The 24,686-nt window shown below is 42.2% G+C and overlaps 1 protein-coding gene across 4 annotated transcripts in view; it reads left to right on the top strand.

Annotated features, from left to right (window-relative positions):
- RAB22A (RAB22A, member RAS oncogene family) overlaps positions 1–24,686 on the top strand; it is a 117,077-nt gene extending 92,391 nt beyond the window's left edge. For all 4 annotated transcript variants that reach the window (XM_061631171.1, XM_061631172.1, XM_061631173.1 and 1 more), the window contains 5 exons: positions 104–256; positions 14,437–14,540; positions 18,417–18,497; positions 20,345–20,521; positions 22,134–24,686. In XM_061631171.1, coding sequence (XP_061487155.1) covers positions 104–256; positions 14,437–14,540; positions 18,417–18,497; positions 20,345–20,521; positions 22,134–22,292 — 674 coding nt within the window. In that variant the 3' untranslated portion in view covers positions 22,293–24,686. The remainder of the gene's footprint in view (positions 1–103; positions 257–14,436; positions 14,541–18,416; positions 18,498–20,344; positions 20,522–22,133) is intronic.

The raw sequence follows: 24,686 nt of genomic DNA, 5'->3' as shown, positions 1-24,686 counted from the left end.
TGCATGTTATCATAGGTACACACATCTGTGTGAATAGGAGAGCTGAGATACTTTCTGAACGGTCCAGAAAATATTTTGAAGTTGCCTTTGTTCTGTTTCACAGGCCCCTTCACAGACGTTGTTACCACGAATCTGAAACTTGGCAACCCTACAGACAGAAATGTGTGTTTCAAAGTGAAGACTACAGCACCACGCAGGTACTGCGTAAGGCCCAACAGTGGGATTATAGATGCAGGAACATCAATTAATGTGTCTGGTAAGTTGTTCTGACATAACAAGCCTACATTGTGAGGAACGTGATGGTTTTTATTTTAAGAAGCCCATTTATTTCCCAAATATCAAATAAAGAAAGAAAGCGATGTTAGATGAACTAAATAAAGCTTCGATTTGTATCATTTATTTCCATTTCATTTCTAAAGCAATTCATAAATTAAAAAAATGAAATCTTTTAAGCAAGCAATCTGTTATGGATCATTATCCCATAAACTTTTTTATTAATTTATAACAAATGTTTTAAAATATAAATACTATACAAAATCAGTAATGAATAAAAGGTAAGGAGCGCTCAATAGTGAATACACAAAATCGTGAACACACAAAGCTGCCTTATAGTCAGGCTGCTGTTCGCTCAGACTGGCAGTGGCTATTTGGTGTCTCAGGCAGAGGTCTCTATATTGTCTGCTTCCTGATCCTCTTAAACTAGAGAAACCAAAAATTGAACCTGGGACCTTCAGCATGGAAAGCACATACTCTGCCACTAATTCTTGGAGAACATCTCAGAAAACTTTGGGGTAAGATAAGTTGATGTACTGGGCTTGTAAACAGTTGAGTTGCATGGAACAAAATAGAATATTATGTAGCTCTTCAAAACTCCAATTGACCCAGTGGCCTGCTTTGCACATAGCACTAAGCCATGGTTTGTGGATTTAACCGTGAATTATTCCACAGATGATTGATCAGACAAACAAACCATGACCTGTTCCTCCAAAGTTTGTTTTGTTTCGCACCTGTTCTTGTCTCACGCGTTTGTAGCCTGGGGACCATCTTGAGTGGAGTAGCCAAACAAAACCATGCTTAAGGAAGGATGTTGGACTCTCAAGCAATGCCCAGCCATAGTTAAAACAAACTAATGTTTGTAAACCAACAACAAACCATGGCTTCAGATCATATTTGTATTAAAATAATAGTATGCGATTGTGCATGAATAGTTGTGAGTAGGTGAATTTATGTGTGTTCATTACGCATTACTCAAAGCATTATCCTGCCAATGTTAAGCATCTGTAGCTGCAGTCCTGTACCTAACTGAATGGGGAGAAACCCCCATTGAACGTAGTGGGACTTGCTTCTCTGTAGACATGTATAGGATTGAAACCTTAATCCCACTGATTTGAGTGGGGAATTAAACACATGCTTAAATTAATCTCATTGATTTTAGTGGGATTTAAAAGTGCTTCATTTTGGCAGGATTGTGCTCCTAGTTTAATTCAGACATGTTTCATCTCGTAATCATCAGCTGATTTCAAGGGCAGCTTGTAGAATAGCAAAAAGTATAGTTATGACCTTGTATCATGCTAGTCTGCAGACTTCAAATGCTTAATAGAATAGATGGTCATAATAAATAATTGGTTAATGACTGCTTTAATGAAACAATTAGCTTTGTACTGTTTGGCTACACTTCCAAAATTGCTACTAGTTCACTGATGTTCAAAGACCTCATTACGACTGGAGCCTCATTTTGTACTGTACAAACCTAGTTCTTTGTGCACTTTGCTACATATATTCCAAACAAATGCATGCAAAGTCTGGATTAGAAAATGTGTGTTGAGTCTTTCTTTTCAACTGTGGGTACTACTCTGGAGGACTGCAAAGAGGCTATTCAGCTTTAAAACTGTAAAACTCCTTAATATCCAGTGTGTAAACCTATAAAGCATCCAGATGGTAAACTGAATTCTCTAACTAGCTCTGTGTGTTTGTCTCCTGGGAAATGCACCAGTCAGGAGGCATTGGCTATCAGTGTGTTATAACCACCATTAATCCTTGTTGGCTGTTCCTGTATTGAAAGGGAAGGCTTCATCTGAATATTTGTTTAAACCTGGCTGATAGCTGCAGTGTGAACATCACTGGCAAATAACAGCTGGTTTTGGCCAGAGAAAACATAAATGTCGTATATAAGATTGTACTAGCGGGCATATTTATGAAATTTACTGAGCAGTCCTATGCATGTTTACCCAGAAATAAGATCCGTTCTGTTTTGTGGGCCTGTTCCCACGGAAGCATACATAGGATTGGAACCTCAAAAGCATTAAATGCCTTATTTTGTAGAATGGTGTCTTAAGTCATTCTGAGACGAGAAGTGAAAAGATTGACCCAGAGGGAAGTGCCTGGTCAGAAGAATAGCAGGTGCTTATAATGACTCCCAGCTAGATCAAAAGTCACCAGAAGGAGGCAAGCAGCAATTCACAAGCAGCATATGCTCCTCTCGTAATGATGGTAACCTCCTCTAGATGCAAAAATGCATCTTGGATTTGCGTGTTAGATACGGCTCCAGTAGACACAGAAATGATCACTCTAATGCAGGAGATGGTTTTGGCATGAAAATCCTCATACTACACATTTTGGATAAGACCTTGTCTTGAAACCCATTTCAGTCATTCCAAAAGAGACTCCCCCCCATAGGATGTTTTCTAAATGTTCCTCCAAATTTCTAATTTTTCCATTGGAAGAATTATGGCAGGGGAAGACAATATGGGAGGGAGGAGATGGGGGAAACACACACATACCTGAATTTTTCCAGGCCTTTATCTCTCCACTTCAGGGATAGGAAACCTGTGGCCCTCCTACAGCTCCCACCATCCCTGACCATTCACCGTGTTGGTTGGGACTGATGTGAGTTGGAGGCGAGCAACATCTGGAAGGCTGCTGGTTCCCCACCCCTGTTCTGCTTCTGTGCCCAGTTCCAAAATGACTGTGTGTCTCTGCTTAGTGGAGGGACAGAGTTGCAGAACCTCATAAAAAAACTTCAACAGACCAAACGTTTATGATCTGCTTCCCAGGGACAGTAAAGTGGGTTTCCCAGAAAATTCTGAATGGGAAGAGCGTTCTAGAAATTTTCCTTTGCAGATCAGGGTAATTTGCCTTAGAATAAGTTGTGATGCCCTAGTGATCTAATTTAACTTGTTTATTTTATAAAGCAAAAAACTGTTAAACTGCCAAGCTTGCCAGAGACCGTATTTGCAATTGACATCCATTCCCAGAAAAGCAAAGAGCTGGACCATCTTCTGTCCTACATCGTGGCCCAGGGGTAAATGCCTCTGGCCCTCCAGCAAGCAGGTAGCCTAGAGCTCTTGTCTACTGTAGTTTGAGAATCAGGACATTACAGTAGATTTCACCAGATTTGAGTATACGTGGTTGCGGCACCATTTTAAACAAAAATTCCTGGGCAAAACACCATGATGAAAACTGGTGGTGATGCTTGCCCTGACTGAGGCTTTCTGTGAGCAAACTGCCAGAATTTTAAATTAACCTCCTTTTAAGATAAGAGGATTTTTCAAAGTGGCCAACTTGTCTTTCCTTTGAGGAGGGAAATGGTAAAAACAAAATGGCACTGGTGATATCGAAGGGCCAGATCGGGGGTGGCTCCCTCCAGGCCTCTCCCTCTAGCCATCAGGCCTCTCCCTAGGCCACATCTCTCTCCAGCCCTGCTTTGCACCTTCCTTGAGCATTTTCACTGCCTGGAATGTGCCCTTGAACTCTGACAATGCTTCTTGCTTGTCTGGTTGGAGATAGAGAGAGGCGTGTCAGTTAGTGTCAAAACTAGCCTCCTGTACAAAGGTGATAGATACTGCTCTGCCCACGTTTGCCTGTGGCCCTGCCCATCACTGCAATGTGGCCCCGAGAAGAAGATGGGCCTTCGTTTGCACATGGAGTAATGGAAGAAGACCCGAAGTCCTGAGGAACCAGCATTTCAAGTCTCTTGTACTGTTTTGCACATGGGAGCTTTTAATTCTGCCACGAGTAAAAGTGGAGGGCTTATATGCTTTGCTTTTCACAGAATGATTCAATATGTAATTGTTAGGCAGCTGAATGTCTCTAATGCACTTAGGGTCCATTTGCAGGACTAAAGCTAGAGGATGGGATGCTAATCAGTGCAGTTTAAACCAAGCGAAGGACAGCTATACTCCTCAAATCTAGCAAGACAATTTCCATCTGCTGCCAGTGTTCACTGTTTAATTCTGCTTCACAGCTTCCATATTTCCTGCCTGTGCTGTATCTTTAAGCAACTTGTTTCTAATTTCCTTGTGAGCATGTTGTCTTAATTTTGTACACAGCTTTCTAAAAAGCATGCTTTCATTCTTTAATACTTGTTTAGTTTTTGTCTTGTGCAACCTCCAGGGTCTTGTAGCTAAGGCCATAAAATAAACTTGGAATGATAACGTATCTAAATAAAAGCTCTTCCGGCCTTCCCTTCTCTCAGCTGAACCAGGGCCACTAGGAGCCTGTCCAGAAGACCCCGCCCCCCTTTAATAATACTGTAGGAATTTGCTTGGGGTCTGGTGAGACTCCAAGGGAAGGGAATTCCATAACTGTAGAGAAGCTATCAAGAATGCCTCTGTGCATTCCTTCACCGCATGGATGTAGGACAGAAGTGGAACAGGCAACAATGCTGTCAATAGTGTTGAGTCTGTCACAATGGGACAGAGGATCGTATCTATTACATATCTCCCTATAGATAACGGTAAAGGCAGACTCCAAGGAGAGTTCTGTTTTTATTACAGGACCAGGACTAGAGATGTATCGAAGAGCTTATGTATGCAGTGAGAGAGACTCCTGCCTCCTCAGAGGAGCTGCTGCAATTATCACTCCCAGTTGCTTAATCTTGGGTAAATAAATAGGAAGAGGGCCATGGGACAGTTAATGGCTTCAGATCCAGGATTAAAGTGGAAACCATTACCAGGCCTAACCATAGTTTTTATTTATTACACTTATATCCCACCCTTCCTCCAAAGTTAGCAACCTTGCTAATGTAATGGTTTGCTGTGGTTAAATTTAGCATGGAAATACCTGTTTCTGAAAGCCTGGCGGTGAGTGAGGAAAAGAATATATTTGTCCCATGGCCTGTTTGCGGTTGAGTGTTTAGCATGTGAAGACGGGGGTGGGGGGAGAGAGAGAGAGAGTGAGTATGTTGAATGGCTGAAACCAAAATGCATATTATTGTCAAGTTGTCTATTTGTAATACAACTGGCAAATCAAATATTGTACCTTCATGATTATCCAGGCCGTTACATTGAGACTTTGTTGTTGTAATGCCCAGCAGCTGTAAGCGATTTTTCTGTGTTAATAGTTTTAATGTGTGTTTATGCTCTTTTTAAGTGTTGATTTGCTTTGCTTTGTTTCATTGAAGGACTATTCAGAAGTGTAATAAAAGTTAGCCATGAATAGGAGAAAGTAAGCCTTGGATCCTCCATAGTGACTCATTATGGGGCTTTTGTGTATGTGGCTGATCTTCTAAATTACATCCTCATTGCAAACTAAAGTTCACACTCGGGTTCCTTAGCACTGGTACAATTAGCAAGCAGTGGCAGAAATTGTGCAATAAATTCAGATGGTACAGCTAGGAATGCACTTCACTCTTAGTTCCCCTTTCTTCACTCTAGCAAAGCTATCCTTCACTGAAAGGCAAATTGCCCAAGAGAAAATTTCTATCTATGGGACTTTGGAGTCCATCACATGCATGCACATCAGTTCCTTAGAAAATTGCTTTACAGCACTGTCAGCACATCCCTGCATGTTCTTGTGATTTGTTAAAGAATTGCTTAACTCAGCCCTTTTCTCTTTTCACAGTGTTTCAGTGTTCTGCTCTTGTTATAATTGTCTCTTCTCAAGTTCCTCTGATGTAGTGGCAAGGAAGGGTGGGGCCTTAACCAGACTCGGAAGTATTTGACAAAAATGTTAAAATAATGGGCAGAGCTGCTTGGTCAGTAATGGCTTTAATGGGATGCTCTGCCTCCTAGAGTGGGGCAGGAAGCCATGGATTCCAGAATAAAGGAACACAAGTGGAACCTGCAATAAAATACTGCAGTGTGGAGTGCTCCTGTTCAGGATGCCAGTCAGCCATGCTCTTTTTTTCAGGGTACTCCATTCCATCCTATCCCCTCCAGTCCAATAACATTTTAATTTATTTAAAATATTTCTATCCCGCCCTTCTATCCTATAAGAGGGTGTCTTACAATAAAATCGCACACATGCATAATAAAATTATACGCAATAAAGAACACAAAAACATTAAAGTAAATTAAAATACATGAAATACAATATATATACACTTACACATATATATACCTATATATACATGCAGAGAGAGAGAGATTAAAAAGGTAAAAAGTTAAAATAAAGAGTGTAAAAACAGTCTCAGGCTCTCTGGAACAAGATGGTTTTCAAAAGTCTCTGGAAAACCATCAGGGAGGGAGCAGGGCGGGAGTCTTGGGGTAGGGTATTCCAAAGTTGGGGGCCACAGCTGAAAAGGCTCTCTCCCTCATGCCTGTCAGTCTAACATCTTTCATTCCAGGCATGCAGAGGAGACGCGAGGCAGATGATCTTAAATCCCGGACAGGTACATATGGGCATAAGCGGTCCCTCAGGTACACTGGTCCAAGGCTGTTTAGGGCTTTAAAGATCAAAACCAGCACTTTGAATTGGGCCTGGGAACAAATTGAGAACCAGTGGAGTCGATAAAGCACAGGGGTAATATGCTCTCTGTGCTGTGGGATAGCTTTATCAGATTCTCAAAGGGGTCTGTAACCCAAAAATGGTTAAGAACCACTGCTTTAGTGGATCACAAGCTGAACATGAGCTAGCAATGTGATGTGCTTCTTTAGCAATCTCAAGATGTGTTAGCCGAAGCAGTGTCCAGATCACAAGAAATCTTAGCACGTGTTTTATTCTGTGCTGGCCGGGCCATATCTGGAGTACAAGGAAATTGACAAAACTGGAGCTTGTACAGAGAATGGCAACCACCATGGTTAAATATCTGGAAACAAAGTTCTCTGAGGAACAGCTGAAAGAGCTGAGCATGTTTAGCCCGGAGAAGAGAAGATGAAGGGGAGACATGAGAATAGTGTTGGAAGTATCTGAGTGGCTGTCAAGCAGAAGATGGGAGCTGATTTGTTGCTCCAGATGACAAAATAGCAATGGAGTAGAATTTCAGCTTAACATTAGGAGAAACCTTTTGGTGACAAGAGCTGTTCAACAGCGGAAAAGGAGGTGGCAGTCTTGATCACGGGGGTTGTTCAAGCAGAAGCTAGATAGCCATCTGTTAGGGATGCTCTCGTTGGGTCCTGCATTGAAGAAAGGGTTGCACGAAATTACCTTAAAGTTCCCTTCCAACTCTGTGATTCTGTACTACTTGTCACACCAAATTTTTACAGACTGAACAGGCAGCTTGTGGCCTAAATGGACCTCAGGGAGCACTAGTGAAGAATTAATTACTCTGGATAGAAAGTACAGCACATAGGCAGAAAGTAAAAAAAACCCAAAAACTTGCCCATTTTATTTGTTACAGCTCCATAAATACCAGAAACTTCATTCAGGCTTTCTGTAAACCCAGAACTTGTAACAGCCTTGACGTCTACATTTTAATGGACAGCCCCCTTTTTCTCTCCTCTAATAAAATTTTGTTCCACAAGATTGTACAGGATAAACCACAGTTTATCAGGGCTGGGTGGGTAGATTGCTTGCTTCAGATTCTCCAGTCTAGTGAGCCTGTAACTAGGATGTAAGCAAATATAAGGGGTTTACCTTACAGTTCATTTAGCCCGTTGTTGACTCTTTGGATTGTTGACTCTTTGGATCTTCTGTCTTCAAGGATTTTTTGAACTTTCCTACTTGAGTAGTGTTGATTAGATGATGGCCTCATATATGTAGAAGTAAATCAAAAGTATAGCTTGGATTCTTGTTATTAAGTCTTTGTGCCTCATTTGGGTCAGGTGTGGGACCAGCTTACAAATTTTATGCTCAAAAGAATGCACTTTGCGATTGAATTGGTCCTTGCTTTTCAGTCATGCTTTTCTTCCCCACGTTATGAAGATTATGATAAAATTGCAGAGAGAAAGGTATAATGCAAACTCCTATGTGTGAGAGAGTTATTTCCCCACTTCTACAAGAAGATTGTTTGGTCTGTCTTTTATTTCAAGCCAGGTGCGCTGCACTTGGAGGAACAAGTTTAGTTGTGCTCTAAGTTGGTCTGTAACAATGCTATACGGGTGTTGACATGTCAGTAGCTGATGCACAAAAAAAGTGAAGGGAGGGATATTCTGTTCTAGTACTACCTTTCCTGCCTACAGAAAGAGAATATTGTGTTGCATAGATGGCAATGTTAGGCAGTAGTATTTTTTTTTGGAAACACATTTGAATATATTGAATATCCCACGTTTGGTGGGTCTTTCATTGTAAATGCAATGCAGTCCGATTGACCTTAGGGGATCTTGCCTGCTGCATCTGGGCTGAGTGAGAATGTGCCTCCCAAGTGATAATGCAAACTGCTATATGCATAAAATGCCCATCTGGTATCCAGAAGTGGCATATTTTGGCCCTGTGTGGTGCTAAACTGCACTCCTTTTAGATTCCTAAATGACATAGGACTGCCTCTTTCCACATGAGCCTGTTTGAAAATTATCTGTCTTCATTGGATATCCTCCAATGGACATCCTCCTCAGAGTCCCTTCCTCTGTCTGAATGTTGGCAGGTGGTAACTTTAGGGGTGGGTTAGGTTAGGCTAGCTTTATTAAATTTGTACTTTGCTTCCCACGCGTGAAGTCCTGAAGTGATTTTAAATTGCAACTAGAAAAATATAATATGACATAACATTATTAAGAAACAGTGCAATCATATCATTAGTGCTGCCCAAATGCCTGGGAAAACAGATGTGCCAAAATGATAAGCTTGTCACCAGGTGAGCCTTCTTGGGAAAAGTGTTTCATAAAGGGGCAGCTGCTACAGAGAATGGCCTTTTCAGGCTGTGGCACCCTGTATGCAGAATATTCTCCCCGGGGTGACTCACCAGGTACAGAACCTCATCTTCTTTCAAGTGTTGGGTGACTACTTGTTTGTTCTTCCAGCACATCAGCTATCTGGTTTAACTGACAGTGGTTAGTGATTTTAGTGGCTCTGGTGCTTTGATTAAATTGAAGGGCAGTAGATAAATGTTAGACCCTTTTTAATCTGCCTATTTATGTATAGCTTAGGACGTTGCTACAGCTGCAAAATGTGACGCCGCCTCCTTTGTCTGCTTTGCATAGTCAGCACGTAACAGAGGCCAAGGAAAGCCACCTCCAAGCACTATCTACTGGACAAGGTGTCTGAGGAGAGCACCTAAGTTCTTAAGTTGTGCCCCTGCTTATTGTCATCATTGCTAAAGGTGCATGTTGGGACCACATGCTGTACCCTGGCCATCTCATGCTTGAAGTACCATGCAAGCCCAGAGGTGCACTTTGGGATCCCCTGTGAAATTGCAAACCTTGTAGGAAGCAGCTCATGCTTCCAAAAGCCAGGAATCCAACAGAGATGTCTTTGGGTGGGTGGGAATGATAGCCCTGCTGCTTGAAGCTGGGTCTGCCGCACACCAGTGGTGCACAGCCTTTGCTCTGCAGAGTGCCTTTCTTCTCCCCAAACCTTCTTCCCTGCTGAGATTCCCAACAAGCTACACCTCTTTTCGTTTGACATGGTAATCTATTGAACTTTGCCAATAACAAGAAAGAGGGAAATGCAACAGGGTTCTCTTCCCATCATAGGTTCATTAGGGTAGAGCAGTGTTTCTCAAACTTTCAACATGCGCGTACCCCTTTTGAGACATTGATTTTACCGGCGTACCCAGGTTTCACAAAAATAATTGGGAGAGGGGTAAGGTATTATAACACATTCGTAATTCCTATAATTTTATATGAAATGTTTGTAAAAAAATAAATACAAAGTAAGTAATAAACATTTTAATAATAGAAATAATATTTATATAACAAAATATATATTCAAAAATATAGAAATAATTCATATACTAATAATTAAAATAACTATTATTCAAACAAAAAAAACCAATCTGGAAATAAAGAGTAATACTTTTTTGGTATTAAAATTGTCAATACAAAACAACTGTTTAATGAGAGGGATGGAACTGCTTGTGACCAGATATTAGTGTGGCGATATCCAGTTCGCTATTTGTGATCTTAAGACGAAGATGGAGCTCCACATCAATAATTCGGTTTCGTTTTTTGTTTTGATGTTCGCAAGCGTAGAGAATCCTACCTCACACAAATACGATGTGGGGAAGGGGAGAAGATACTTAACGGCTTTATTCAATAGAGCTGAATATTCAGAACTAATGCTTAACCAAAATGAAGTCAGTTCTTTTTGTTCAAATTTTGCTTTCAGAAAACCATCTGAAGTCAGCTCCAAGAACTGTTCTTGTTCTGCATTTGAGAGAAATCACAAGCCTGGCTCCCCTTATTGGCTACAATCGTGAAAGGGCAGGATTAGAGGCCAGAGCTTGGAAAAGTTATTTTTTTGAGCTATAACTCCCATCAGCCCAATCCAGTGGCCATGCTGGCTGGGGCTGATGGGAGCTGTAGTTTAAAATAACTTTTCCAAGCTCTGGCTAAAAGCTGCTATACAGATCGGTTAAAAAACAGATTAAACAGTCGCCGGGGGGGGTGATGTTTTGGTGTATATCTCGGGAACCAGACAACCTAGAAACTTAGTTGTTGTTTTTTTAATTGAAGCTGAGAGTCCAGAGATTAAGGTAAATTAGCTGGAGACCTGGAGGGGACCCCCCAAAACCGGAAACTGCAGCCGAAAATCACGCAGCATGCAGCGGGTTTACAGAGGCAGCATTTGCCTGGGCTGGAGGTTTGAATCTCCCGCTCTTTGGCTGCAGAGCCATTTTTCCCCCATCCTGCCTGGGAAGCCACTCAGGCACACAGCCCAAGAGCAGGCAGGGGATTCAAACCTCCTGCCTAAAATTCACATCTGATGAGCAGGCAGGATGGGGGGGAAAACCGCTCTGCAGCCAAAGAGCGGGAGATTCCCCAAGAGGGAAGTGGCTGGCAAGATGGCCGCTGCAGGGCTGAAGACAGAGAAAAAAACCCGCTTCCCGGTGTGAACATTTTTGTAGTCGAGCATATGCATAAATATCTTTGTGGTGCCATCTGTCTGTTTGTAGAAGCTTTTTTTGGTGGCCAAAGTCATTGCAAGGGAGTCCGAGTCTTATGAGAAACCGGAGGGGTGCACGAAAAGACAAGGAATGTATTGAGAGCGAAAGAGACTACATGTTGAATAACATCGGGATAAACCACTGTTATTATATTGATCTTCCCTCACATGATTGTGTGAGAAACTGGAGAAATTACAAGAACTGTATTTTCTCTTAAAAGAACACACGCACACGTTTTTGCTGCTAAAACCCAATGATAAAGTACAAAAAAAAACTATTTGGCCGCATACCCCTTGAAACCCTTTTGCGTACCACACTTTGGGAAACACTGGGGTAGAGGGAGAAGAGGGCCAGGTAATTTGGAGCAGGAGTTGGATGACCTGCTCACATTTGTTTACATGCCATTTGGTATACACGAGACTCTGGCGCAAGGTACAATGAGTGAGCTGTCAATATGTGATCTGCAGGAAGTGGGGAAAAAGCATGCTGACCTGTAGAGTATCGCAGAGTTTGGTCAGATGTCTTGCTGCGTCATGCTTGCTCCAAGTCTGTAGCTTTAGCTTTGAAAAGGGTGAATGTCTTGTGTTCTTAAAACATTTGGGAGCTTAAAAAAATTAACAACCCTTTGCTTACTAGAATGTGGTCTGCTGCTCTTAGCAACAATTTAGTCTGAGGACCCTCCTTCACACAGTAGCACAGACTTGGCTTTATTTCCTTCACAGCTTTGGCCGTGACTTTTCTTTGCTGCATTACCGCATATTCTTTCTACATAACAAAACACTACACTGCTGTAGAAAATGATGGCCTGGTTCATACGACACAATAAGTGAAACTGTGTCTTACTGGGACCATACAACCATGTGGACTCTGAGCAAGTGATGAGAGAGATGAACCATGATCCCAGGATTGGACAGCATGCCAAGCCATAGTTTGGTGTGCGTACGGGACCAGTGTCAGTTACTAATTTTGCAGACTTCTCCAGAGGCTTTTCTTTTACCGTTTTGGGTATTATGTACAATTCCCTTAGCAGCAGTTTATACCAAATGCCTCGTATTTTGAGAACTGATGGGACAGGTAGTGGATGATTTATTGACAACTGTAACTGCCTTTTGCACTGACTGAGACTTTAAACAGAAATAACACACAAACCTGTAGGCAGGGTTGCATTTTACTGGAAAGACTTTCTGATATTTGGGAGGCAGATGATTTTACTGGGAACCTCAGTGTTAACACCATCAGATGTAATTTTCTGTGAAAACGTGTAACTGGAAATGAAGATTAAACCAATATTTGTAAGAAGGAAAAGAAATAATATAAAGCAGTTGATATGTAGAAGATGAGAAATTCAAGAAAATTAAGGTGGCCTCCAGATGTTGCTGAACTACAACTCCCATTATCCCTGGCCACGCTGACTGGGACTCATGGGAGTTGTAGTTCAGCAACATCTGGAGGGCCGCAGCTTAGCCACCCCAGGAAATTACAAGTAGGTAGGAACATTTTACTGGAAAGACTTTGGCTCTTGTTAGTATGAACTCTAAGCACATGTGTTCACCCATTTTTCCTTGGTGCAGACACATGAAGGCCCCTTTCTCATCAGTGCATGGCTGCAAGGGAGGAATGGCCAGCAGGTATGTTGGGGTGTGTGCGTGCAGCCAGAAGGCAAGTTCCCATTATTTCCACATGCATTCATTGAAGAGAAGAGATTTGTTTGAATAGCCTTGCAACAAATTGTGAATGTCATTATGTGAGTGCTGTGGCAAGCCTTGGATTTGTGCACTCTTCCCTCCATGGAAGAGGGGAGGACACTAGGCCCGGGAGAGAACCCAGTCTGAAATCATGGAAAGCCTCTGCCAGTTAGTGTGCACGATACTGAGCTAGTGGACCAGTGGTCTAACTCTGTATAAGGCAGCTTCCTATGTTCCTAAGCTTGGCACATTCCAATCGATTCTGGGCATTTTCTAGGATGCTTACACATTTCAGGCAGACCTCTTGCCCTGAATGAATGGACAGGCCACTGTGAACCACCCAAGATTCCTATATTACAGGTAAAGACATAGCCATTCTTCCCTAGCAGCCATACATTAATGTGTCTACACCAAGGAAAAATGGTGTACTATGTGCTTAGAGAAGCATTTCGGGAATGCTTCTCCATCAGTATTGGTCCTCTCTTTGAGAAGTCCGTGATAGGCCTTTGAATTCTACCATGATTCTGTGCCTTTAATTGGTTTCTCAGAATAATATTTGGGCTTACTTCATTTATTTAGTACATTTATGTCCTGCCTTCCTTCATAGAACTCAAGGTGGCATACATGGGGTTCTTAGATGGCTTTCCATCCAGCAGATACTGACCAGACTCAGACCTGCTTAGCTTCAGCAAGGTGGTGGCATAATCTGCCCTCAGCCCATGTCCTGGTCTGAAAAACCTTCTAGAAAAATGGTGTGTGTAAGCTTCTGAAATCGTGGAACTCATTGCTAGATGGGTGCTCATTTCTGTTGAAGTGGCTACACTTGTATTTTGTACAAGGCTTCTGGAGCAAACTCATCCTACTTTAGTAACCTGTTAATAGCCATTGCATTATATCTGTTTGATCTATTTAACAGGTATATAGGTTTGTCATTTTAACTGGCACTGATAATAGGCAGAATGCCTTTAAATTGAAAAATATGTGCCAGACCCACTGCAGTTCAGTTCTGTCCATTTCTGTGACACATAACAAGCTTTGCATGACTCACCCATGCCACATCTGCTGGTGGTGGCTCTGTATGGACTTGTTCTGTTATGATGGTGCAGCAGCCTAGGCTGGCTTATGATACTGGCAGAGTTACCAATGTTGGGATGGTTCCAGGGCATTGTCATTGAGAAAGCTTCTTGAGCGTAGAATTCCCCAAGTCTTAAGCATTTCCACAGGAATGCATAACTTGATTTCTCCTAAGTATCATGCTTTGGAGTATGCCTTTGTCACCTTAGGTGGCATTTAATTGAGATTACCCCAAGAAATATATTCCTACATAAAATAATTGTAATTTTATATTCATTTTCTTCTCCCATTCAGCAGTCATATCAAAACCCTTTCATTGCACAAGTCTTCATAACTATGTAGCTTGTGGGTACCAAAAGCTCAAATGCTTTATTTGCGCAACTCAGATTAAGCTTCAGAAATGAATGTTTTGATGCTGTAGGGAGTAGCTGTTTGTGGCAGCAAATGCTGTAGTTCTAATATAACCATTTTTCTTTTCAGTGATGCTACAGCCTTTTGATTATGACCCTAATGAGAAAAGTAAACACAAGTTCATGGTTCAGTCGATGTTTGCACCCCCCGATACTTCAGACATGGAAGCAGTAGTGAGTATTGAAAAAATGGCTTATTAAGGCACTGAGTTTTTCTTCTATGCGAATAACATTGCAGAAAGTTTTCTAAAGTGCACGGCATAACAGTAGGACAGGTTGGTCATACTAATATAAAGCGTGGTGGTGGTTAGAAAGGTAGTGGAACAATCTCCAGGACGAACTAAAACAGTTGATTCTAACACTTAAGCTGGCAGTCTTGGCAAGAGTGCAAACTCCTCAAGAGGAAGAAGTCTGCCTGCTTTCTTAGCCACTTTATGAGACAAGTTGGAAAAAAGGACTGGGTGAACAACTTGAGCAGGCATATGAATCAGCTGGAGGGATTTGTTGGTAATGATGTGGGACCCACACTGTCTTTGCATAGCAAAAGCGCAGTAATGTTCCTCCCATGTCTAGAATAGTCTTACAGCATAATGTAGGAATGATGTGGATATGCATCCTCTGCAGAAGAAGGTAGTGTTGGTTGAGACACTAGAAAGTTAAGGGTGCCCTATTCATATTTGGATATAGATCTGTCGTTCTGAAATCTTTTTTTCCCATGGACCACTTGAAAACTGCTGAGGATCTTGATTTTCTGCCTGTTGTAGCCATTGTAATGCACTATGCTAGGTTATGTATGATTTTTAATTGTATTTTATTGCTTCTTTTATTTCTTATATTGTATTACAGTTTTCATTCCATAGAATTAATATTGTAATACAATGAAATGGAAATGGACTGCCTTCAAGTCAATTCCAACTTGTGGCGACCCTATGAATAGGGTTTTCATGGTAAGGGGTATTCAGAGGGGGTTTACCATTGCCTTCCTCTGAGGCTGAGAGGCAGTGACTGGCCCAAGGTCACCCAGGGAGCTTCATGGCTGTGTGGGGATTCGAACCCTGGTCTCCCAGGTCGTAGTCCAACACTCTAACCACTACGCTGCACTGGCTTTCTACACAATAAAATACAATATAAGAAATAAAAGAAGCAATAAAAATACAATTAAAATCATTATGATTTTAATGTGGACGTGCCACGGACCACCTTAATGAAGTTTGCGAGCTACCATGGAACACAGTTGAAGAACCTCTGGTGCAGATAGTGGGTTTTGCATCTGTTCCTAGAGTTGGATGGTGTCCCTGTAAAAGTTCAGATTAATCTTGTCCAGCGACAAGGTATAAGAGTTGAGTGTCAATCATGTATTTTGTTTGTATTTATTTATTATGTAATTACAAGTTATATATCGACACTCTATAAAACACTAAAACATCTATTAAAATAATAGCAGCAGGAAAACAGTATAAATATAAAAACAAGCCACAAAGTATAAGAGTTTTAAACCAGCTGCTGTTAAATGAAAAAAAGCTAAAACCATTGGATCGGTTATCTAAATAACATGCCTTTTTGAGCCTAGCTCGTAGCATATTATGTAGCATTGAAAGATATTTACCTCTTGCTTACGGTGCTGACCATGAACTCTGAATGAACATTGCTTATGATAGTCCACAGACTTGAACACCCATTGTCGCAAGCGGAATTTTGTAAAACTGTTGCCGTAGCCCTAATAACCCTCTTGCACACTGTTCACAACTGAAAATGTCAGCAATACCTGTTTTTTAATTGTACACTTGCTGTCTTGAGGAAGTGTACATGCCACCTCTGTGAGAGGAGGAGGAGGAGGAGGATCCCAGTGACTTAGATTTTTAAAATATTTTGCCCTCTCTAGAAGCAAGCAGCCCTGCTGTTCACAGCACGTAATTGCTTCTGAGGCGCCTTGTGTGCAACCCACAGCTAAGCATGATTGTCAGAACACGTTGGCTTGGCTAATAGCAGTCCCACTGCATTTTTGCTCTTTGGCATACTCATCTTATAGGAAACAGAATGTTATGTAAACAGAACTAACCGGGGCAGTTTGTCTGACGACAACCAGGAGCACACGGTGTGACTGTGCTATCGGATTGCTGCTGGTTTGCAAAATATGCCAAGCCAAAATCTGTAGTAGCCGGACATAAGTCCCTCCCCACCCCTTAGTGCACCGGCATTTCCCAAGTGAAAGGGGGGCATGCAGATGACGGCAAGAGCCTTCAGGCAGTAATGTCTGATACCACCCCTGGCCCTGTTTTCCTGCTGCAGAGTAGGAAAGGGCAGGGTGGGTGGGTTGCCACTTTGGCACTGTGTTGCTAAGGCTATTCAGATGTCATGCCCACACAGCTGCCAAAGAAAACCCAGCCTTTCTCCAGACTTTGAAGCTGGGGAGATGGTGGCATCCCTGCACAATTGCCCAGATAATCCCTGCCCATCTCTGCCACTTCCAAGTTGGAAGGAAGGCTGACCGCTCATTGTATTCAACAGAGGGTGGCATCACACTCGTCAAGACAGGGAGGTTCTTTGGAACCTGTGACTGGCTCCTCTGAAACTGTGTCAGGTGCTCTTCAGAATACTAGAATACCAGTTTTTACAGATGTGTAATTTGGCCCACTTTGCCTCAAAGGTTCAGGCAGGTGCATGTTTATCAGAGAGAGATAAAATAACTGTCTTACAGTATATAGTGGTGGGGAATCTCTGGCCCGCAGGCCAATTTTGGCCTGCCAGGGGGTCAGGTTTGGCCCATGAGGCCATTTTCCCCAAACCACACCCATCGTCTGATGTCACTGATGATGTCATCTGATGGGCAGGGTTAATTCCTTTGTGGCTGTTCCCATTGAGGAACAGGCTAAGACAAAGTCATAGCCCTGCTAAAGTGAACTTTTTTCTTCCATTTTAGCAGGGTTTTCAATGCAAACCCTCAAGAAGGAGTTTGCCTCAAAAGCCCTGCTAAAAGAGGGGGGGGGAATTGGTTTTGGCAGCACTTTGCACCGGATGTTGTTGTTGTTGTCATTTATTACCCACCTTTTATCCAAAGGTCTCAGGGTGGGTTACGACAATTTTAAAATACAGCATTAACAACAATGAAAAGAAACCTAAAGTCACAAAATACGGTGGGTCCTAAAAATATACGTCACAGGTGTCAAAGTCCAGGGTTAAGAGGTGTATCTTCAGCATTTGCCTAAAACTGTACAATGAAGCTGCCAGAGGCACCTTGGTGGGGAGGGAATTTCACAGCTTAGGGGCTGCCACAGAGAATGCCCTCTCCTGGATCACCCACACGAGCTTCCAAGGGTGACGGGACTATCAAAAGGGCCCCATCTGCTGATCTCAGCACCCAAGAGCGTCTGTAAGGAAGGAGGTGGTCTTTCATATATTTGGGACTTAAGTCATTTAGGGCTTCCAATACTAGTGTGAACATCTTTAACTAAACATGGAAACGAACTGGTAACGAGTGCAACTGTTTTAAAACTGGGTATACGAGATCCAAAGGGAACCCCAGCCAGTAATCTGGCTGCTACATTTTGAACCAGTTGAAGTTTCCGAATCATCCTCAAGAGCAGCCCCACTGAGAGTGCATTGCAATAATTCTGTCTGGAAATTAGCAGAGCAGGGAGTACTGTGGCCAAGTCATCACCAGCCAGTGGTGGAAAAAGACACTCCTAGCCACCGAGGCCACCTGAGCCTCCAGTGACTAATGTTAGATCCAGGAGTACCCCTAAGCCGCAGACCTGCTTCTTCAAGGGGTGAGCAACCCCATCCAGAACAGGCCATCTCCCCACCTCCCAGACATGATACATTATGACATTGGGATCTGGCCTGTGGCACCAAAAGGGTTTGCCACTCTTGACATAAAATATGAAATATACCAAGGCAAAATAATCCATTATCCTCTGAAATACTGAGGTTTTATGTTGCTTCTAGAAGGTGCCTGGGACATTGGTGAGACATTAGGAAAACAAACCGTTCTGAAGAAACCATGAATAACACTTTTAAAATCATTTTTTTCTTCAATTCTATGTGTTTTAGTGGAAAGAAGCAAAGTCAGAGGAACTCATGGATTCAAAACTTAGATGTATGTTTGAGCTGCCAGCAGAAAACGATAAACCCGTGAGTAGTTTCATTTTATGTACTTGATACAGCTCCTCTTTATAAACTAAAGGTAGTGTTTGTGACTGAAATCTCTGTCTCTTAGATGAGCTGTAAGTTCCAAGGCCCAAATATCAGTCTGGTTTATTTCAAGAGGCAGCTGGACAGCCATCTTTCAGAAATGCTTTGATTTGGATTCCTGCAATGAGCAGGGGGTTGGACTAGATGGCCTTATAGGCCCCTTCCAACTACTATTCTATGATTCTATGATTTAGAAACTGTCTTAATGAACGGCTGTGCTTGCATCCTCTGCTGTTTTTTGAAGCACTTGCGTTAAAAGCAAACAAATCTGCTGCCCAATTAAGCAGGGGCACCTTTATAGTCAATTGATAATCTAACCTATAATCTAATTGATTAAACATCTCAGCTTTAATGTAAATAAAGCTGAGGTTCTCCCAATATCATGTTCCCTGCTTTTATTGTACTTGTACAGAATCATTTTATAGGCAGATCCTTCATAAAACTGCACCGGTACTATACATAGGATTCTGAATTAAAATTCTTTAGATATGATATGATTTCTGTTGTGCTTTCTGGCCCTTGCTTTACAGAATACCCCATACATGCCTACCCTCCTGGATTTGCATACATGTGCCCTTATCCCACATATAAAAGACAGACTTAATTAAGGAAATGGCTCTGGTCCTGTATCTATGTAAAAGGTGAAGCGTGGCATATTACTGCTTTGTTTCCAGGGTTGTTTTTTCCCCCTTTTAATTCATAAAAGTTGTAATGGCAAGAGACTAGGTAACAAAGAGTAGTTTTGCCATTGTTCTTGGTATGCCACATTGTGATTTAATTCCCACGTCAGACAAGAAATAGCGCATTCCACAAGTTGGAGCAGAAGAGTGTATAAGGACACCTCCAGGATTTTACTGATTTTACTGATCCTGGATTTTACTCCAGGATATGTAGGACACCTCTAGGATCTTACTGAGTTGTTCACAATGAATTGGTATGATTAGAGAGCTCCAGCTGAATGTTTTTAAAACTGGTTTGAAAAATGGCTTCTCTCTTGATGTTCCTTCCTGCACTTTGTAAACACAGAAGCAGTGGTTGCACTGACCCATGCCAATGTTAGAATCTGATTCCAAGACAGCCTAGAGTTTCAGCCGGTGTTTAGGCCCAGCTTATGTGATCACACAACACTTGGTGATTCACAGCCTGTTCAGAGTTGATTCAGTTCCACTAGTACTGTCCAGCATGGCAGGGGGAGACGGTGGCAAGGTATGCTAGCTTGAGAGAAAGTCAGACTGAACCCTTTCATCCCTGTCAACGATTTGAGATGTGTACCTGGGCACTTGCAGCTTTGCTTTCTGACTTCCTTCCCCTGCCATGAGCACTGATTACCCCTGCACCTGGTCTGGTACTCAGGTTTTTCTAACCCTCTTTAATCTCAGCTGCCCCTCACACTTCTTGAACTATGGCAGTGAATGTGCAACTCTTAATTTTGCAAAACGGGTGCTCGCATCTAAACTAGCACAAGGCAGCCATGTAGAACTTGGACCCATGTGTTCTATGATGTGAAAAATATTGACCGTGTCTCTGTGTCTGTGTCTTTACACCCTCCCATCCTGCCAATCTGGAGATAAGGGAGCAGGAATTGGGACCGTGGGATTTGTTGATAGCATGGAATGGGTTCTGGCTCTCAGGGACTGATGGGAGTTGTAGTCTAGAACGTCTGGAGTGCACCAGATTAGGGAAGGTTGACTCAAATTGTTTGCCTGATGCTGTAAATACAGTGGAAAGGAAGGATGCAAACCTTTTTTATATAAAAATAACATTTTTCCTTTTTTTTTTCTCAACAGCATGATGTAGAAATAAATAAAATTATATCCACAGCTGCAACAAAGACAGAATCTTCTGTAATGTCGAAATCTTTAAGTTCTTCTTTGGATGACAGTGAAGTTAAGAAAGTAATGGACGAATGTAAGAGGCTTCAATTAGAAGTTCAGAGGTTACGAGAGGAGAATAAACAATTTAAGGTAAGTTATTGACATTTAAGGTAAAGTTAATTTAAGGTACTTTACCTTAAATATGTATCGCTAACTTTCTGCATAGGTTTGCTTTTATTCAACATTTAATTACAGATGTAATGTATTTCAAGCTGGTTCACACATCACTCCAAGCCTTAGTTTGTTTTAAATCATTAATTGTGTTGTGATGCTTCCTCTCTCCCCCCCCCCCCATGTAGAAACAAGACATGGTATAGCTTGTGTCATTTGAACCACACTGTGGATTGTTCGCTTCCAACAAACCATGAGTAGTATGCTGGAAATAAACTAAAGTTCGTTGTTCTTGGCTTACTTCTGGCTCACAAACCATGACCTGGGTTCACACAATAAGCCATAATATGCCTTGTTAGTGCTGGGGGCAGGGAGCCATTCTTGGGGAGGGCAGGCAGGAGGAACATTCACAATTAAACCATGGTTTAAAATGAACGATGGCTTAGCATGACGTGCCAACCAGCTCTTTGGTTTGGCAAGATACATGAAAGTGTGTTGATGGTACCTTTAAGACCTGTCTTCTTCCACATGAAATTGCCTGGGTTCTTTCTCAAGAGGTCTGTCTTCTGATTTCCCCACCTTTGGAGGCATCGGGAGTTTTGATGATCTTTCCAGCTGTAGCCCCTGACTTTGGAATACTATCCTCAGAGATGTTGACCTCGCACTGGGTCTGTCTTTTGGGGGCTGAGTGAAGACCATTTAGTTCTTTCTGGTTTGCTTTTTAAACTGACCTAACACTGATCTGTTTGTCTTGGCTGTCCTTGTGGTGGTGTTGTATTTTAAGTGATTATTAGCCACTCTGAGAGCCTTTCGGTCAAAGAGCAAGATATAAATTGTTTAAGTGAACAGATGAATTTGGTTAATGCCAATTAGGGGCAGAAATGGACTAGAAGCCTGTTCAGATGGCAAAATAGTAGCATAATATGATTGTTATCAGCCAGTCCAAGATAAGAACCTTGCTGCTTTATATTGGGCTACCTGAATTTTCAGGACCATTTTCAAAGGCAGCCATACATATCATGCAGTGCAGTAGCCCAAACAGCATGAATAGCTGTTGTAGGAAGGTTAGCGCTGTCCAGATTAGGGTCACATCAGGCTCATACAGATAGAAATGGCAGCTGAAACATACATGCCTGGCTACTGTTGAGATCGTAATTCCTAGATGCTTTTATCAAAGTTATAGAAGGTCTAGCACAAATGCAGTGTTGCAGGGGTGGAGGTTAACCACGGTTAAGCAGTCAGGAACAGGTTTTAGGATCGTGTGCTGCCTCTTCCCATTGCTTCCATTGTGGCCCAAATTTCTCATGCCTGGCCTGCCTGTGGTTCCTTGTTGTGTTGATGCTGGCATCAACAGAGCTACACTGACTATGGTTCCTGCTCAATTCTGCATCTGAAATTAGCTTGAAAAATCAGTTTTTGGATCCCAGGTTTAGCAGGAGCCCTGGTTACATTTAAGCGTGTTGCTGGCCCAGCAATGGTAACTTTAAGCTTGGAAACGTGTGATCTTGCTCCTTATTACTGAAGCTGGGCTTCTCGCGCACACATTGTTGCATGTTTTTTTAAATAACTTCACAAATTATCCTTGCTGCAGGAAGAAGATGGACTGCGGATGAGGAAGGCACCCCAGACAAACCACCCGAGCTTTGCTTCAGCAACTGTTGCGAAGGAGGAGGGGCTCAGCGCTAGACTACTTGCACTGGTGGTTTTGTTCTTTATTGTTGGCGTAATTATAGGGAAAATCGCCTTGTAGAGGCAGCATGCTGGGGCTTGTAAATTGGATTGATGGATCTGCCATATCATTGGGATTAAATTTATTCATAAGAAATGTTTAAAAAAAAGTGTATGACATCTCACAGGTCTTGCCTTTTAAATTTTTACCCCTGCACAAATATAACATTAACATAACATAATCTTCTAGAAAGGTCGAAATGAACAAGGAGTGAGCAGGAGAAAAGAGATGAATTACATCTTGATTGTGAGCAATGAGGAAGAAATCATGTATTTAACACTATAATGGTGCATTGTTGTTTTTAAAAAAGTTAACTTTAAACAATTCTTGGACTTTTGTATGAATTACTGGACCTCTCTTCTTTGGAGGAAAAAAAATTTCCTCCATTGAAGGAGTTGATCGTTTTGGTTATTTAGAGGTTGGATTTAGGCAAGTGAGGTTGATGGTCTTTCTGTAAAATATGCTAACCCACCATTCCTCCTCCTAAATTTTAACAGACTTGGGTCTAAGCACAGCTGATGATTCACCCTGAGCTCTCCAAGTGTGGTCCTGCCTTTCTCAGTAATTCACAGGAGCTGTGAATCACTGACTGTGTTGCTGAGGAGGATCAGAGCTCCAGGAGGAAAGGGTAAGGACTCAGAGCAGGTTCATGATCCTGAAAGGAGCCAGCAGCAGTAGGGCTACTGAACAGATGGTGTTTTTCTGCAGTTGGTCCCAGCAAGTCTGTATAGAGAAAGGGTGCACCAAAAGCTTTTGGAGCTGTCCTAGGAGGCTAGGGAAGGAGAAATGGAACGCGAGAAGTCACCCGCAAGCTTTTTGTTTTTTTAGTCAAGTAGCGAAGAGACGTAATTGCCAGTGATGGTTTGGAAACATAAGGAACCCACTTCCTAGTTTTGGGAAGTGGACATGATACACCACCGAAAGCGCTCCAAGTTTAACTGTGGGTGCGGCTCCCTTTTAGCCAGGCTTTGTTGGAAAAAGGAGCATCACATTGAGCCGTTGCATTGTGCACCCTCCCTTCCTCTCCTGCTCTTAGTCTGGTTAGATCAAATAGTTTCTTCCTGTCCATCTGTGTTCTAATCCAGATGGCACCATGTTAAACGGGGACCATGCACTTCTTGCCTCCTTATCCGTTGCATCCATCTTCTGTTTGTCAGCAAACTCCTGCAGGCTTAGCCACATACTACATTGTGTGTATGTGTGTCTTGTTTCTTGCACAACCTTATATTTCACTCTTTAACCATTTTACCTTCTCATGAAGCTTTTGCAGATCAGGTTTCTGTCCTGAACTAGATGAAAGGCTGTCAGGGGTTTGGTCTTCTGGACCTGAGAAGGAACGGGTCCTGTTTTCGTGTGCCTATCAGTAGCACAGCTTAGTTTAGTCTCTGCTGCATTCTCCATCTCTCCTCTCAACAGCCCAGCTAGGGAGAGAAATAAATTTGCTCCCTCTTTGCCCTTCAGTTGTTTAGTGCTGCCTTTTTTTAAAAAAATGGTGCTGCATCCAAAGAAGCAGCGTCTCTTGGACTGCGACTGACTGCAAAAAGGCAGAAAGATCTGGGGACACATGCATAGAAGAACTTGTGGGCAAAAGTCATGATTCTAGGCAACCTAGTTGTCTTATGTGTGGAATGACAGGTGTAGACAACCCTTCCCCAACCAGATTCCCTCTAGTTGACCCTGGGTTCTAGCTCTCATCATCCCTGACCACTGGCCATACTGGTTGGGGCTGATGGGAGTTGGGAGTCCAACAGCATCTGGAACACGCCAGGTTAGGGCAGGCTGGTTTAGACACACAGCATCCAGATGTATCTCCCTATCTTCCAGCTTAACTGATTATCAGGATACTTAATCAATGAAAAGCTGAGAGGAACTGAATGCAGTCCCATTGAACAATTAAAAAATGCCACTAGGCAGTCGTCTGTGTGTGACAGGTTGCACGGGATGCGGGTCAATGCCTTGCTGTTCTAAAAGGGGACCAAGCTACTACTTGCTGTTGGTTCATGTAGCTGAGTTAAACTCCATATATCCAGACGTTTAATGCATATTTAACTTATGTAATGTACATCTCATGTTTTCTTTATCATCACAGAAGTTTGACTACTGTTATAAATGGTTAAGAAAGAAAAAGGCACCTGTTCAAAGTTGGTGAATAGGACTAATTTTTCCTTTTGTTGCTGTAGTAATGATGGATTCTTCTGCCTCCTAACGCTTTGGGCACTACATAATTCTCGGTTTCGATCACCTAAACATTGGGGGAAACAGCAGACAGGAAAATTGTTTTTGTATATAAAAATAAGTCTATGTAGGGGAAAAATTAGTAGGAATTAGTTCTATGCTGTTAAAAAAAAAAAAGACCAATCCTGTTTGACTATGTAGCATCTTTAAAAAAATCAAATAAATCTACCCCCAAATGAA

This window comes from Rhineura floridana, chromosome 6, assembly GCF_030035675.1.
Source record: "Rhineura floridana isolate rRhiFlo1 chromosome 6, rRhiFlo1.hap2, whole genome shotgun sequence".
NCBI classification, from domain to species: Eukaryota; Metazoa; Chordata; class Lepidosauria; order Squamata; family Rhineuridae; genus Rhineura; species Rhineura floridana.
The sequence above is the reverse complement of the archived record's forward strand: the minus strand, read 5'-3'. Positions and strand labels throughout refer to the sequence as shown.